The 15,325-nt window shown below is 36.7% G+C and overlaps 1 protein-coding gene across 1 annotated transcript; it reads left to right on the forward strand.

Annotated features, from left to right (window-relative positions):
• The first annotated feature begins 401 nt into the window (after nucleotides 1-401).
• LOC120629559 (uncharacterized protein PB18E9.04c) lies at nucleotides 402-14,928 on the forward strand. The gene is made up of 13 exons (XM_039898519.1): nucleotides 402-809; nucleotides 1,440-1,616; nucleotides 1,790-1,970; nucleotides 2,503-2,643; nucleotides 4,117-4,308; nucleotides 6,079-6,197; nucleotides 6,902-7,094; nucleotides 8,845-8,956; nucleotides 10,083-10,379; nucleotides 10,982-11,073; nucleotides 12,438-12,625; nucleotides 13,466-13,588; nucleotides 14,232-14,928. The coding sequence occupies exons 1-13, from the start codon at nucleotides 567-569 to the stop codon at nucleotides 14,382-14,384; spliced, it is 2,211 nt and encodes a 736-aa protein (XP_039754453.1). The 5' UTR covers nucleotides 402-566; the 3' UTR covers nucleotides 14,385-14,928.
• The last annotated feature ends 397 nt before the right edge of the window (nucleotides 14,929-15,325 follow it).

Below are 15,325 nucleotides of genomic sequence, written 5' to 3' on the forward strand. Positions count from 1 at the left end.
AGGGTACGTATATCATCAGTTACTTTAATAAGAGCAGTAGCCGTACTATGCCCAGGATGAAAACCGGATTAAATGGATTAAAAAGAGAATGCCGGTTAAGAAATAGGTTCAGTTGATGGTAAATAAGTTTTTCAAGGACTTTTGATAAAAAGGGTAAAATTGAGATTGGACGGAAATTATGAAAATCGGCCGGAATAGCACGTTTAGGAAGAGGTATGACATGTGCGCTCTTCCAAATGGAAATGTACTAGTAGAGGTACATTCATTTAAGATGTGAGTTATGACAGGACTGATAACATCCAAGGAGAATATGGACGTGTGAGTATGAGAAAATAAAAAATTTAAAAAAGGAGGAACGGCCTTTAATCTAGTATCTATGGCTTGAAGGCTCTACGGGTCTATTGTCAATTGTCAAACTTCAAAGAAAGTTCGAATTGCATCAAAATAATAAATTCGTGCATTTTTGAGAAAGAAGACGCAAACTTCGTTTTTTTAATTAAAACAGTGAATGTTTTTGACTAACCTATAATGCTTATATAGTGACGATTCTACTTTACTACACGAAAATGAGTAATAATTTGGAAAATGATAGGTCAGTCACAACTGGAAAAATGTATCCAATTGACTTAGCGCCACAAAAAATAACTATAGTCAAAACGATGTCAAATACTGAGGTGAAGATGGCTCATTTGATATCAGGTCAGCCGAAGACCACCAATACCAGTCAAATAATCAGCCATGGCGGGACTGGACCTATGGGATTAATGCGTACAGCTGCACAAATTATATCTCCTGGCGTCGCTTCCCAGGTAGGTTGTTTAGCACAAAATTATTGTAGTCTTGTGTTCCTTTGAGTTTTATTATCGGTTTCTTTAATGTAACTGCAGTTGCATCTCAATACTAGTATATTTGCTGATATATTTTTGTGTAAAAAAATTGTGCCAATTTTTCAGTACAGCAGCGTTTAAGATCTTTGTCGTAGAAATAGTGCAGAGATGCAGATAAATGATTATTAAATTATTTTTATTCTGTAGAAAATATAACTTATTCTGAAGTACTTTATTATCCAAGAATTGAGTACAACTAAGATTTGTGGGTTTATTGTATTTGTTCTATTTATGGTACACAAATAAGTTAACAGTGCAAGGATGTTTTCCACCTATGTTCTTAATGTGTTCATTACAATGAACAGGTAGTATTATGACTGATTTAAATTCTGGTCACTACAGAAGTCAGTAAGTGGGGCATCCTTTTTTCCTTTACAAAGTACCCCTCAATCTCAATCCTACTCGCCTGGTTGTAAGTAATAATGCAGTCTAGGATGGTACTGGCTTACCCGTTAGGGTTGTAGTAGATTTATAATAAGCATTCTGTAAACAGGCAATTTTTTGTAATTCTCTTGGTAATAATTTTTTTGAGAAGCTTTTTGTTTATTTCAGCCGCAAATGATTGTAAGCGGCTCTCCTATATTGCAAGGCACACATGCTGTGAGCCAAGGATCTCAGCACATTGGGCAAAACTCACAAATAATATCTCCATCTCAGTTGATCCCTAGTGGCCAACTTTTAAGTCCTGGAACGCAAATTATAAGCCAAGGAACACAGTTGTCTATGCAGGTTTATTCTTTTTTTATCTATGATTACTAAAAAACTAAATTTTAACATGCACAAATATTGATATTATTTTGGCAACAAAACCTTGAAAGTCAACGGCAAAAATGTATTAAAAGTATGGTACTATGTATAGTTAGTATTATTTAAGCTTCATAATTTTCTTTTTCTATTATCAGGGTTCTACTTCAAGTAATACAGTGTCTAGCAGTATGCCAAATACATCTGGTAATGGGCCACCATTATTGAATGTTGGTGGATTAAGCGGTGCTGGTAATCTTGTTGTCAGTTCTTCGGTGCGCACTTTACCACCTAGTGTTAGAGTGTTGCCACCTATGCCACAACAAAATACTAGGCCAGGTAAGTTAAAATTTCTACTTACAAATTTTATACACCTAACATTGAAAAGTAAAATTTGTAAGTTTATATACATAACTTTGTGATACAAAAACAATAACAGATTAGTTAAAGATGGACTACATGTCTTGTCCACTCATTCCATACATTTTTGTACAGTGTCCTTTCTGACACTCTGTGTTAATTATTTTTTATAAAATACTATATCTACAAAATTAAACTTGTTTGTTGTGGGGGCTCTGGCTAGGCACTTTTTGAATCCTTGTATCTTTAGTTTTGAGTTTTTGAATGAAGTTATTGCCATCATCTCACTACTATGGGACTTTGAATAAAGATATTCTTGACTTTAACTTTAAGAAAAAGTAAAAAGAATCAAATTTTAATTTAAAAAATACAAAGAGTATGAAAAAAAACAAAGCCCATTGTATTTTGAAGATCTGAAACCATATAACTGAATATGTGATATCTTGAGCTTGGATCATAGGATTAGTATGAATAGGGTCAGTATGAACTTAACAGTATGTTCTCTGTACAGTCCTGTCGAGCATGAATGTGAACAGTACTGGCAGTGTTCTGGTGAGCAAGGGTGTTACAAGTCATGTACCTCGCGGACTTGCTGCCGGTGCCTCTCTTGCTGTGAGACCCGTCTCTAATTCACAGGTTCCTGCAAACCCAGGTGAGTAGCAAAAAAATAACAGTTTTATATTTTTGTTTTCCAAGTAAATGCAGTGGCGTGCATAGAGGGTATGCACAGGGTATGCAGATGATATAAAATGAAGAAAAACCCCAGTTTGAGTTATAAATACTTAAGAGTGGGCTTTTTATAACTCTTACAATGCCTACCCTTAAGTTTTTTATAACTCATACTATATAAGATTTTCTTAATTTTATATCATCTGCATACCCTGTGCATACCCTCTATGCCCGCCACTGAGTAAATGGTTAACATTATTTTACGTCCGACTGCACATAACAACTTTTTAATGTTGCTGTTAGTATCGTTGACTTGGTGTCGTCGCACACGGGTCACAAGCTAAAACCATGAAACTTCGCTCCAGCATATTTTCTGCAGAGAGCATGCATCGTTTTGTAGATATAGTGGCCAGTGGCCCATTGGCGAGGATACTTAGAACACACTCTCCTATCACAGTAAAGTAATTTTCTGTGTAATTCTTAACTTTACTTTATATCATCATCCCATTAAAGCTAGTCATATTCATACTTCATCATCATCATCATCATCATATCAATCCATTACCGGGCAAGTGTCTCCTCCCACAATGAGAAGTGTTAATGCTAGTCCACCACGCTGGCCTAGTGAGAATTAATGGACTCCACACGCCTTTGAAAATAGTATGGAGAGCTCTCAGGCATGCAGGTTTCCTCACGATATTTTCCTTCGCCATTGAAGCAAGTAATATTTTAATTGCTTAAAACGCATAAAACTTGGAAAAGTTAGAGGTGCGTGCTGGGACTTGATATTTATTATACAGGATAATTTTGAAACCACTGCGGTTTTTTTTTTTTGGTGGTTCGTTATCGGTAATAGATAATATTTCCACAAATTTTTTCATATATTTTTTTTTAACCATGTCCAAGCATAAAATAAGCAAATCATGGCCCAAGTATCTACCTAAATAAACAATAGCCCACTATCTTAGGCTACATGAACACTTACCACCAAGTGAGATTGCAGTCATGGGCTTACTTGTAGTGGATTAAAAAAAATACATCGTAATGTGTGGCATGCATACGTAAGTAATGGGTTTTTAAATTTGAATTGTTTAAGTTATTAGGTATTTCGCTTTATTTTATGGAATTACCATTGCGACGATAGGAACAAGTGCGAGAACGTTGATCGCAAGTTAACTGCTATGAGGTATTGTAGGGTGCCCATAGTTATCTTCTCTGGGTGCATATCTTTTGTAACCGTTAATTTCTGTATCGTTAAGTAAAAAGTAAAAATGGCTCATGTATGACATATTAAAATATCAGCACAGAAAAAAAAAATATCCTGTATAAAACTTAAAACACCTCGATTAAGGACGGTCAATGATGTTAGGGTTGGGGTACAAAAATATAGTTGATGCCACCCGCTTAGGGCGTTTTGCTGTTGCTGTCGCGCAATGGTGATGAATTGTTATGTCAGGTGTATGGTCAAATAATCGCGGAGGTCGCGGCGGCCGCGCGCTTGTGTACGGATGCCGCGCGCGATCACCCGCCCCTCCCGGCCCTCGCGCCCCGCCCCCGTCGTCTCTATCGCAACCGCCCCCCGCACCGCAGCCCGCACAGTCGCCACACTCAACGCTAGTCACCCTTCCTACAACCAGTGTGCTCACTAGTAAGTATTTTTGTAGTACTAGAACTAGTAGTGCTTATATCTGCCGCCAAGCAGCATTGCTATGCTCCGGTCCGAAGTGATTACAATACACATACACATTAGTATTATCACCATGAAAAAAGAGAAATTATTATTAATTATTATTCATAAACTTAGCCTCAGCAGGGCTAGCACAGGCAGAAGATAAAAATTATATCCCCCGATTATATCCCCTGCAGCAGGGCTAGCACGGGCAAGAGACAAAAGTTATATCCCCAAGGGAATATGGAGTAGGAGAAGTTTACCCCCGTTTTTATTACACATATATTATTTAAACTTGTGCGCCAGTGCTCGGAGAGTTCATAGAGCTGTGGAAGAAGATAATTTTTTGTCTTTTCCCTGTGGAGATAATTGTCTCCTGCCCATTGCTAGCCGTGCAGGCAGAAGCTAAAAATGATATACTCCGATTATATCCCTTGTCAGGGGATATAATCGGGGGATAATTTTTAATCCCCTGACAAGGGATATAATTAACGTGTCCCCCTGCTAAAGCACGTGAACTGGAATAGGAGAAGCTTACCCCCGTTTATTATTACATATTCATTATTTGGATATTATTTCCACTTGTGCGCCAATGCTCTGAGAGTTGATAAAGTTTTAAAGGCAATGGTTTCCCACCAGGTGGGCCACCCGCTTGGTCCGTCAGTTATTATCACTTTAAAAAAAAAAAAAAAATGTAGTAGGCGTCATCCTAAAGTTAATAATGTCTGACTGTCCCTGTCTCTTACGAGAGAGGGACAGAGCTTAGACCTTCGCCACTGCTGCAATGGCTTTAATGATTTTAAAGGTCCATGTGAGTGGTAAAAGTCGGGATCGTCGGCGTAGACTATATGACTGTTAGAGGTTACACCAGTATCCTAACTCTGGACTGCGACGGAGAATTTGCTTTCTGGAAAGCCAAAAGCTAACAATTTTGCAGCTCGAACCTCGCAGGTCTCGTGATGCGTAAAACCATCTAACGTTTAATGTTTATTTAGTATATTCGTAATAACGGTACATTTTATTTATTCGAGAAAATGTGTACTTTTTTAAGTCGCATATTGTTTAAATTCAAATTTCATTTATTTATTAAAGTAGGGCTAATATATTATCATTTTTGAAATGTCAAGTCTGTCTGTTTGTTCTGACCCTACCACCGGTTCAGAAGGCAGATTCTATCAAGTGTTAAACTGGCAAGAAACTCAGCAGTTGCTCTTTTTCATCACATCGTCAGTTTTACGATAACTATTCTTTCTTGCGAGAGGTGGAAGTAATTTCACTGTGATGAATGTTTTCGACACATTGTTGAAACACCACAGCACGTTTTCAACTTTTTGACGACGAACGAATTTATGTAGGAGGTCCCGAGTTCGATTGGGTCTGGTGGGAGGCTTTGGCCGTGCCGTTACCACCCTACCGACAAAGATGTCCCGCTAAGCGATTTAGTGTTCCGATCCGATGTCGCGTATAAACCAATAAGGGATATGGCTACCACACACTATTATAACAGGTTAGCCCGCTACCATATTAGACTGCATCCATCCTGTAGCGGAATATAAGAAAACATAATATGTCCTAATCTACCTTATAAACTTATACTCAACCCCCATAAATGGTTTCTGTACCTACCTTTCGCAGGCGATATGCAATCGTCACTAGTTTTGTTGTTTATGACCGTTTCTAGTAAGTCGATGGTTCAAATCCACTTTTTGTTTATAATGACTAATGTTTCGTTCATTTAACTCCACACAGCTGGTGTGATATCAACCACAGCCCGCGGCCCGGCACCTAGAACCCCGACGCCAACTCATCCCGCGCCTGTAGGTCCTCGAGCCTTGCCATTGTTGCAGCGGAACTACCAACCCACCAAAGTAAGTATACGTTTATTGGTGCTAAAACGTTAAAAGAGCACCAAGCGAGATCACGACATGATAACTTTGTTTTACCTCTAGATATGATTTTACTGACTCTTCTATCCTTCACATGCAGCTAGGTATTTTCGTACGGCTGTTCTAACAAGGGCATTTATTTATCATTTATTGTCATTCAAATTTAACTAAAACGGACCAAGCCCAATTACACTAATTAAATCAATTAAGCAACACAATGTGAAACAAAAAAAACATTAATACTAATTATTGAAACATCACTATATTGCATGAAATAAATTTTATGAACATAAATGATAAGTTAACATAAAAAAAAATCATGCAGATATGCAAATATATATGTATATGTATATGCATCACCTACCTTTCTTCTTGAGCTGTTTTTTTTTTTCTTTGGCAATTTTACGCCAGCAATAAGGCCGCTGAATTGTATACAAAGTAAAATTTTAGTGTACAATTATTCTGTATTTTTATTCAGTCATTCATTCAATTCCTCTTTTTTTTTTTGCTAGTCCATAATGACCTTGTATAATGAAGATGAAACTTTACGGTTTACTGAATCTATAATTATTTCTTCTTTCAACTCATTATTTGGACTGCAGCCATCTCAGAATTGAGCCCCGTACCTTGTAATGGACTAATTATGTGTATAGATAATAATTATGATGGTATTTTTTTTTTAATAGGTGGTAGGCGTTGCGGGTGTCGGAGTGCGTGGTGTCGGCAACAGCGCACCCCCACAGCTGTACTACGAAGTGCCGCGACCTTCACCGCAGCAACAACAGAGCAATCCGCAGCAGCAATACCAGCAGTCAATACCGCATCAACTACCGAGACCGCTCACGCCGTACGGGCACGCAAATACGCTATCCGCACAAGGTATACAGTTCAAAAAATATTGATTATTGCATTATAATAAAAATACTACGACAATACACACATCGTCCCTCTAGCCCCAAAGTAAGCGTAGCTTGTGTTATGGGTACAAAGATGACTATTTTTTTTATATATAATATTCATAAACACATACCCAGCCACTGAAAAAGCATTCATGTTCATCACACCAATATTATATTCCAGTTGTGGGAATCGAACCCACAGCCTTGTACTTAGAAAGCAGGCTCGCTGCCTTCTGCACTGATCGGCCGATCTACCTACCTGTAGCGATAGTTCAAGTGAATATTATCGAACTATTTTCAAAACAAAGCATTGGTTTAGATTTAAAGTCACTCTATAAGCTTCCGCGGACAGATACGAGTGTGCGTGACTAATACCTATGGCATACGCACATTACATCTATACCGGTACTCGCTTGCTGCCGCATGCGTTCGGTGGTCAAGTTATCGTTTCGCGCAACTTGTTAAAGTTTTCGTACGCAAGCAGCGCCAAGCTTACATGTAACAAACAAGTACTTTTTATATTTGTATTCTCTATTGCATTATTTATTGTTTAAAGCGGAAATATCCACAAATATTTCGCAATTTACTCACGTGTGGTGTAATTTAACATAAAAACGCAGTAGGGCTTTTTTCTGGACTCATCTTTGTAAATTAACAACTCCTCTTTTAAAATAATAACACAAGCCAGTTCTAATACAAAACAATTATATTCCTCTAGTATTTTTAATATAACAGTAATATTTTTTCCGTTCTATATTACTAATTAACAGTACTTCAATTAACACTATCATAAAGTAATTTGTTTAAATTAACAAACAGCGATTCTTCGCAAAAATGGCGCGCTGGTTCTTCCCGCCTCACGAGAAAAATCAAGATGGCGACCCCTTTTCCCGCTACCATAAACGCTCCGCTCCGCTAGAGTGACTTTGACAGGCCGTATTCATTCTAAACTTTGACGCGCCGTCAAACATAATTTAAGATGTTTTAAGCTGCTTATTGTAATTATGCTGCATTTTTTTATAGGTGCTTTAGCCTTTAAGTGAATATTATCTTAGGTTTTACTATAGCCGTATATGTATACAACATATACGGCTCTGTAAAAATGATATTGATCAATAAAGAATTTCTTAAATAAATAAAAAATGATAAAAATACCCATAAGCACTTTTGAAACGTCATGTCTGTCTGTTCGTAGTGGTTAACAGTTCGGATTCTACCGAGAGGAAGCCGACCAATACTCAGCTATTACTCTTGTCCATCATCGACAATTCGCAATTTAACATCCATTTCTCTGTCTTCTGTACTCTTTGCTAAATTGTCACTATTTTATTGTCATTCATTTCCTAATAACTCTTATACTTTTATTTTTTGGAACGTCATGTCTGTCTGTTCGTAGTGTATAACAGTTCAGATTCTATCGAGGAAGCCGGCAAAAAAACTCAGCAATTACTCTTTTCCATCATGACAATTCGCAATTTAACATTCATTTATCTATCTTCTGTACTTTTTGCTTACGTCTATTGATTTTAAATAATTTTTGTTAGATAGTTAGTTACAAGTAAATAAACGTTACTTCAGAATTATATAATTTACTCTCGTGCTCATACTCGTTATTATAAAGTGTCATAATTGTAGCTTATTGTACAGGCTTATTTAAACATCAAAAAGTGGTTTGAATTTAAAAATTGTGCCTACTAAAATGCCAAGCTTAATATTTTTTTTTTAAACAGTGAGTGTGAACTCCGTCTCGACGCAACCTGAAGTTCGACAACCACAAACGTCCATCCAGAACTCATCCGTGTTACCAAGACCATCCATATTACGCAAGCGGGATGTAGAGGGGTATGGCATTTCAGTTTTTTATATTACTATTTAGTACATCTTTGACTTTAATCTCACCTGCTGGTAAGTCATGATACAGTCTTACATGAGAACGAGCTAACCTGTTAAAGGTAAAGAAGTTATATTAATATTATACCACCAATAGGTTTCTACGCTACATCGTACCTAAATTGCTTAGCGATACGTCTTTGTAGCTAGGGTGGTAACAAGCCACGCTCGGAGCCATCCACCAGAACAAGAAATTCAGAAATTATAATTTCCCGAATTGTCTCAGCCGGGATCGAACCCGAAACCTCGCTCACCGCTGCGCCGACCTCCCTGGGTCGTCTAAATCTAGAAATTAGTACCAGGTAAAACTTTTAAAATTGGTACATACTGGATTATCTCGGTCATCAAATTAAATAACTATGTTTCTTAACGTAACTAAGAAATAAGGTAACAGAGTAAATGAAAAACAGATTTCGTGAAGAAATAAGATTAAAATTTCGTTTTTTGTAACTCAAAAAATCTCATTTATTTCAAGTAGGCCTAATTTATAAGCACTTTTGAAACGTAAAGTCAGTCTGTTTGTAGTGACTCTACCACCTGATGAGCATCTAGAAATTAATTTGCCCAACTATTACTGGGTAAATTCCCCGGGTCAGGTCAAATATGGCTATCGAAAATCAATGGAAGAATTCGCTTCTGAAGTCGTACACCCATCATGTTGCCATTTTTGATACAATTCTGCTTAACCATCGAAATCGACTCATTGAATTGCCAAATTCGCAAAAACTGTATCTACTCCTTACTTTATGTAATCACCACAAATAATGTTTTGAGTTGCTCTAACATAGTTTCAAGTGAGACTGACGTTATGGCTACAAAATAACTCCTAGAATAGCTTTCTGTGTGACCAGGTTTGTTTAAAAACCCTCGTTGCTTTAATTTTAAGTTGACAAATGTAGTATATCATATCACCATAAATTCACTGCATTTGAAAAATTAGTATCCATGCAATAGATGAAAATTGATATAGAAGATAAGGTCTTAAGTCTTTAGTCTCTGTCTTCCTTCCTTTAAATGTAGATTATATTTATTTAAGAAACGAAAGTTTCGACTTCAATGCTGACCATCCCATCTCCAGGTCACCAACAAAGTCACCAGCGCTATTGAACGCAGTTAATGCCGTGAACACAATCATCGGCACCAACGTCGCCAGTATCGCCAGCATTGGCAACATTAGCTTGGGGAACCACCTCAACATTGGCACAGTGTACCGCTCGGAGAACACTGGGTGGGAAGATGTGCCTTCGGGTCCGGGAGGCGCGGGGACAGGTTCCACGACAATCTCCGCCCCCTCATCGCCTGTTCCAGATATAGATCCTGACCCACCAACTCCGGAACAGGATCTCTCCCCGAGAAAAAAGCCGAGGAAACAGACGTAAGTCACGATTATAACAATGTAACAGTACATAATGCATCACGTGCGGATATTTGCATTTTACAGTCGAGGCGGTATAAGGCGCGCGAGCTGTAAGCGAGCACGATAAGAGAGCCGAGAGTGTAATAAGCAATGTACCATACGCGTTTCATACGACGATTTTGATCACACTTACGAGGAAGTACATACAGCACAAGCACTTAGTTTCATTCTTCACTTTACCAATACAACTCGAAAATATTTACAAAAATATGAATTAAAAATTAATTACAGCCCGCATAGTTAGTTCGTAAGCATACAGCCTATGTCAAAAGGGAATATTTTCGTATATAAAACTAACTATGAATTGTGAATACTAAAGTCAAATTAAACGTTAATTTATCATAATTAAGAAAGTCCAAATTGTATTTTCATTTAGGAAAATGCGTAATATTTTTTTGGTATAAAAAAGTAAAATGTATCGGTTAAATTAAAGAAACATAAACGATGATATTGTATGCACGATTCAACAGAGTAAAGTAAAGTAAAAAGAGTAAAGACGGTTTAGTTCTGTCCGACTTTGTTATGTGCTATAACTTATGTACTTTTGTTATTTTGTTTAGATTAATAAATGAAGTGAGGCAATGTGAGTTTCCTGCTGAAGAAAGTGTGATGTCGCCACCACCAGTTGTTCCTATTGCACCTCCTCCAAAACGTAAGTATCAGTTATTATTTGTGATTAAGGTATTTAGTTTTATATATAGTAATGATTGACAGTCCAAGCTAATGACGTAAGTGGATAACCTGTGCGTATAAACACTTCGAAGTGCCATTTAAAAACGTGTCCTACAAATTGAATCCATCAACCTCATGTTAAGCTACAGCTCTTTATGACAGCTTGTTCGGGGAAGTCATACGGCAATTCTTATATCTGATTACGGCACATGAGGCTCATCACCTACGCTTCAGTTTGTTGGACACAGCCTATGTAAGATGTTTTTTTTTGTATACCCTGCGAGCTACTCTTTTTACAAGCGATGTTGTTCTAATTGCCTTCAGGTGCTTGATCGTATCTTGGTCCGTCAATTACAACTATATAAAATGCTCTTTATTTTAGATTTTATTTAGTTTTAAATAGTTTATTTTAGGTTATATTTATAAAACAAATATTTTGAAGAATAAATAAATTAAAATTCACTGTACATTTTATATTGATTCATATCGCCGAAAGAACAATGGCGAACTCCCAAACCAATTTATGTTAAGGTTTTGTCTTGCATCTACTAATGAAAAATTAGTTAGTGTTAAATTCCGTAAACATTTTCTCCTATAGGATAACTTTTAAATAAAGAGTCGGGAAATAAAGATTTTGTGATTTAAAGTTGTTGGCGTATTGTTTGTATCGTCTTTGGTTCAAAGATTAAAAAAAAAAATTAAGTTGACGTATTACTGTCAAAAATATACAGTTTAGGTAGGTACTTTAAATCGAATAAAAAATATTGGAATGTATATATAGTTTGTTATATCTGGACTTCGTAAAGACAATTAATATAGAATCCAAGAGTTTATTATATTTTCATGTAAAATCTCATTCAGCATGCATCTTTACTAACCTCTTATTTTTGTGGTTTCTTTTGATGTCAACATGCTCTTTGTTTTTTTTTTTTTGGAAAATTAAATATCTGCTACGCTTTTCATAAAATTAAAATTAATAGTATCTGCATTATTTTCATTACGCAAACTTGAGGCCAACCGGAACTTTAGATTATCGGCGTTCATAAAAAACGTGAGATGTTTAAGTAGGGGGGAGGGGGTCGAGTCAAATCTCATTTAATCTTACGTTGCAGAGAGCCGAGCCCGTCCTGGCAAAACATCATGCAATTTTTTTTCCTGATTGAAACACAATAAATTATACTATTTTGGTCCATTGGCCCTTCTACAATAAAAATCCAAACACACATTTTGAATAATCTCACTTGAGATTGGGGGATGGGGGGAGGGAGGGACAGAAAATTAAAAAAAATACCTCACGTTATTAATGGATGCCCCCCTTATTCCTAACTAAACCCAACCACACAGGTCCATCGCTCAGCTCGACGTACGTGTGCGGATGGCGGAGCACGGCTCTGCACTTTACGCGGCCGTCGGACGTGCGGCGCCGAGAACCGCGCGCGCGTGACATCGTCGCCATCGCCAGCCAGAAACACGTGCTCACGAGCGCAGAGGGCTGGAAGGTGCACCATCTCACTGCGCAGATGGATGATTTGGTCAGTATCTTAAAATACTGGCTCTGTAGTTGAAATCTATTACGAACACCACTGAGTCCTTAATTATTAAAACCACTGACTTAATAAATAAATAAATATACTACGACAATACACATACCGCCATCTAGCCCCAATGTAAGCGTAGCTTGTGTTATGGGTACTAAGACGACTGATGAATATTCTAATGAATAACATACATAAATACTTAGAATATACATATAAACACCCAAACACTGAAAAACATTCATGCTCATCACACAAAGATTTTCTAGTTGTGGGAATCGACCTTGGGCTCAGAAAGCAGGGTTGCTGCAAACTGCGCGAAACGACCGTCGAAACGTTTTAAACACAACTGACTGATACTATTAGCACGACTGAGTCCTTTATTATAAAAACCACTGACCTCTTTAACACAACTGAACTCTATAAAATAGTTTACGAATGTGGTTATCGCCATCATCTCACTGCCGTGTAATTCTTATGTACGCATCAAAAGTGCTTGAATAAATATATTAATATTTTTATTTGAATAAAGATATTTTTGACTTTGACTTTGACTTTACATTTTTCTTAGGTTGGTACACAGCACTGAAATAAATCAGTGCCAATGGCTGACGCTCACAGATTATAATATTCTTTGGACTATTCAATTGAGTTCTCAAAAAAAAATGGTTTTGTTTCCAGATTTAGACAAGCCATATATATGCATCATTTGAAAAATATAAGAAAATCTTATATCTAAATCGGTAGTAAGCCACGTTTGTAGACGGTAACGAATTCGCCAGAGACATGATTTGTTAAAGGCACCTAAATATGATAACACAAACCTTTGTTACACAGGTGTCACTAGAAGCCGATGTGGGTGAGCAGTTAGTAGGTGTGCTGCGAGCGCTGGAAACTTCGGCGTCGCGAGCGCACTCCCCCATACATACCATACAACACACGCTATTAGAACTTATCAAGGTGAGTACACTTTAAAAATTTATCAAATTAAAGTTTTTTTTTTTTCTCAAACGGAATTCATGTTGTGCGTTATGCCAGTGACGACTCAGAGTCACCCTGCGAGCGATTGAGAAAGCTATGCTCTGAGTAGCACTACGCGATCAAATCTGGAATGAGGAGATCCGTAATAGAACCATAACTACATAGCTCAAAGAGTCGCATAGCTGGAGTGGCATTGGGCGGAGATATAGCTTGGAGAACCGATGGACGTTGGGGTCCCCAGGTGCTGGAATGGCGATCTCGCACCGGTAAACGCAGAAGGTAGTTTGTAGACCCCCAACGAGGTTGACTGATGCCATCAAACGAGTCGCTGGACCCCACTTTCTACAAAGTCCCGTGTCTATTTGTTGAAGTGATGAATTCTTGTAGATGTCTCACAATAAATTCAAAGAAAATTTAATTTGTCTTTTAAAATTATCACTACACTAACCTAATAACAATCGGTCCAGTTATTTTTTAGGAAACCATAATAGACATATAATGATATAAACGTATCGAATAACAATCCAGGGTGTCGATTAATTTACCAAAAAAATCACCAAAATTTATAATTTATACATAATAATTATGTCTTAAAACTAGTTCAAGTTTCTTTTATTCACAGGGTAACATACAAAGGAGCAAAATAGTATGCGAAGGGATACAAGAAGCACGCGAAGACATACTGCGCGTATTCAAACACAGGAATTTCGTGTCCGACATACTAACTCGACAAGCCGATAAGAGGTGCTTCAGGAAACACCGGTCGCAGTCATAGCAAAGTGGGAACAAGAAAAACTAACATTTCCTCAAACAATATTGATTGATATTTTTCTCGCATTAAAAAGGTGTTTGACACTTGTATTCAAAAACATTTTTATAACTCTTAACCGTGTATCCGAACGATTGATCCAAAAATCAACATTAAGAGATATTTAATGAAAAGGACGCAATTACGATCTTTTTCTCACGCAAATGACGTCATTTCGTCAGAGAAGGTTTTTTTATTGGCTGTAGTCCAATTATTGAGATATGCATATTATCTGATAGGTGGACACACCTACCACCCCGTGCGTTCGCATGCACTGTAAGACATTATATTAATGTTTAATAAAATAATGTTATTTAATAAGATATGATAGAATGTTTAATAAAATAATGACTATTATTATTAAAGGTAAACACTGGGCTTAGAAAAGTTGCTATAGGTAATAATTATAGTCTGTAAATATTGTAAAGAAATTTATATCTAAAAAAGATATTAGAATGTCCAATTTTTCTATGTTTGAAGAATGCCTTGAATAATAATGCTATGTGTTGTGATGTCCATATTATTATTTCTTATAAATAAAATTAAATAACAATAATAGTGTTTTTTACTTATCAATGAGTTTGTAACTGACAAACCATTGAATGAACCAAACATTTTTTATAACTTTGCAAGTATACTAACGGAACAAAGTTTTGTAGAAATATGTAGTTGATCTTCATTTATCTTCAAATATAATATCATGGGAATAATTAATAATATACTGGTGAATGAACTTTCATTGCATGGCTACCCATAAAGAAAAATAACGGCCAAGAGCCACCGAATCATTTCTTAACGTAAAATAAACAACCAGTCAGAACAAGTCTTGGAAAATATAAATTGTGCTTCTATTATATACTAAAATTGTCTGTCCATCTGTTACCAAGTTGTATCTTTATATACAGAGA

The sequence above is a fragment of the Pararge aegeria genome, chromosome 14, assembly GCF_905163445.1.
Source record: "Pararge aegeria chromosome 14, ilParAegt1.1, whole genome shotgun sequence".
Lineage (NCBI taxonomy): Eukaryota > Metazoa > Arthropoda > Insecta > Lepidoptera > Nymphalidae > Pararge > Pararge aegeria.

Bases quoted from the DNA above. Each gene is read 5' to 3' on its own strand.
- LOC120629559 (XM_039898519.1), top strand. From the start codon at position 567: ATGAGTAATAATTTGGAAAATGATAGGTCAGTCACAACTGGAAAAATG. The intron at 1,617-1,789 runs GTTTATTCTTTT...TTCTATTATCAG, and splicing joins GAACACAGTTGTCTATGCAG to GGTTCTACTTCAAGTAATAC. The intron at 4,309-6,078 runs GTAAGTATTTTT...AACTCCACACAG, and splicing joins TACAACCAGTGTGCTCACTA to CTGGTGTGATATCAACCACA.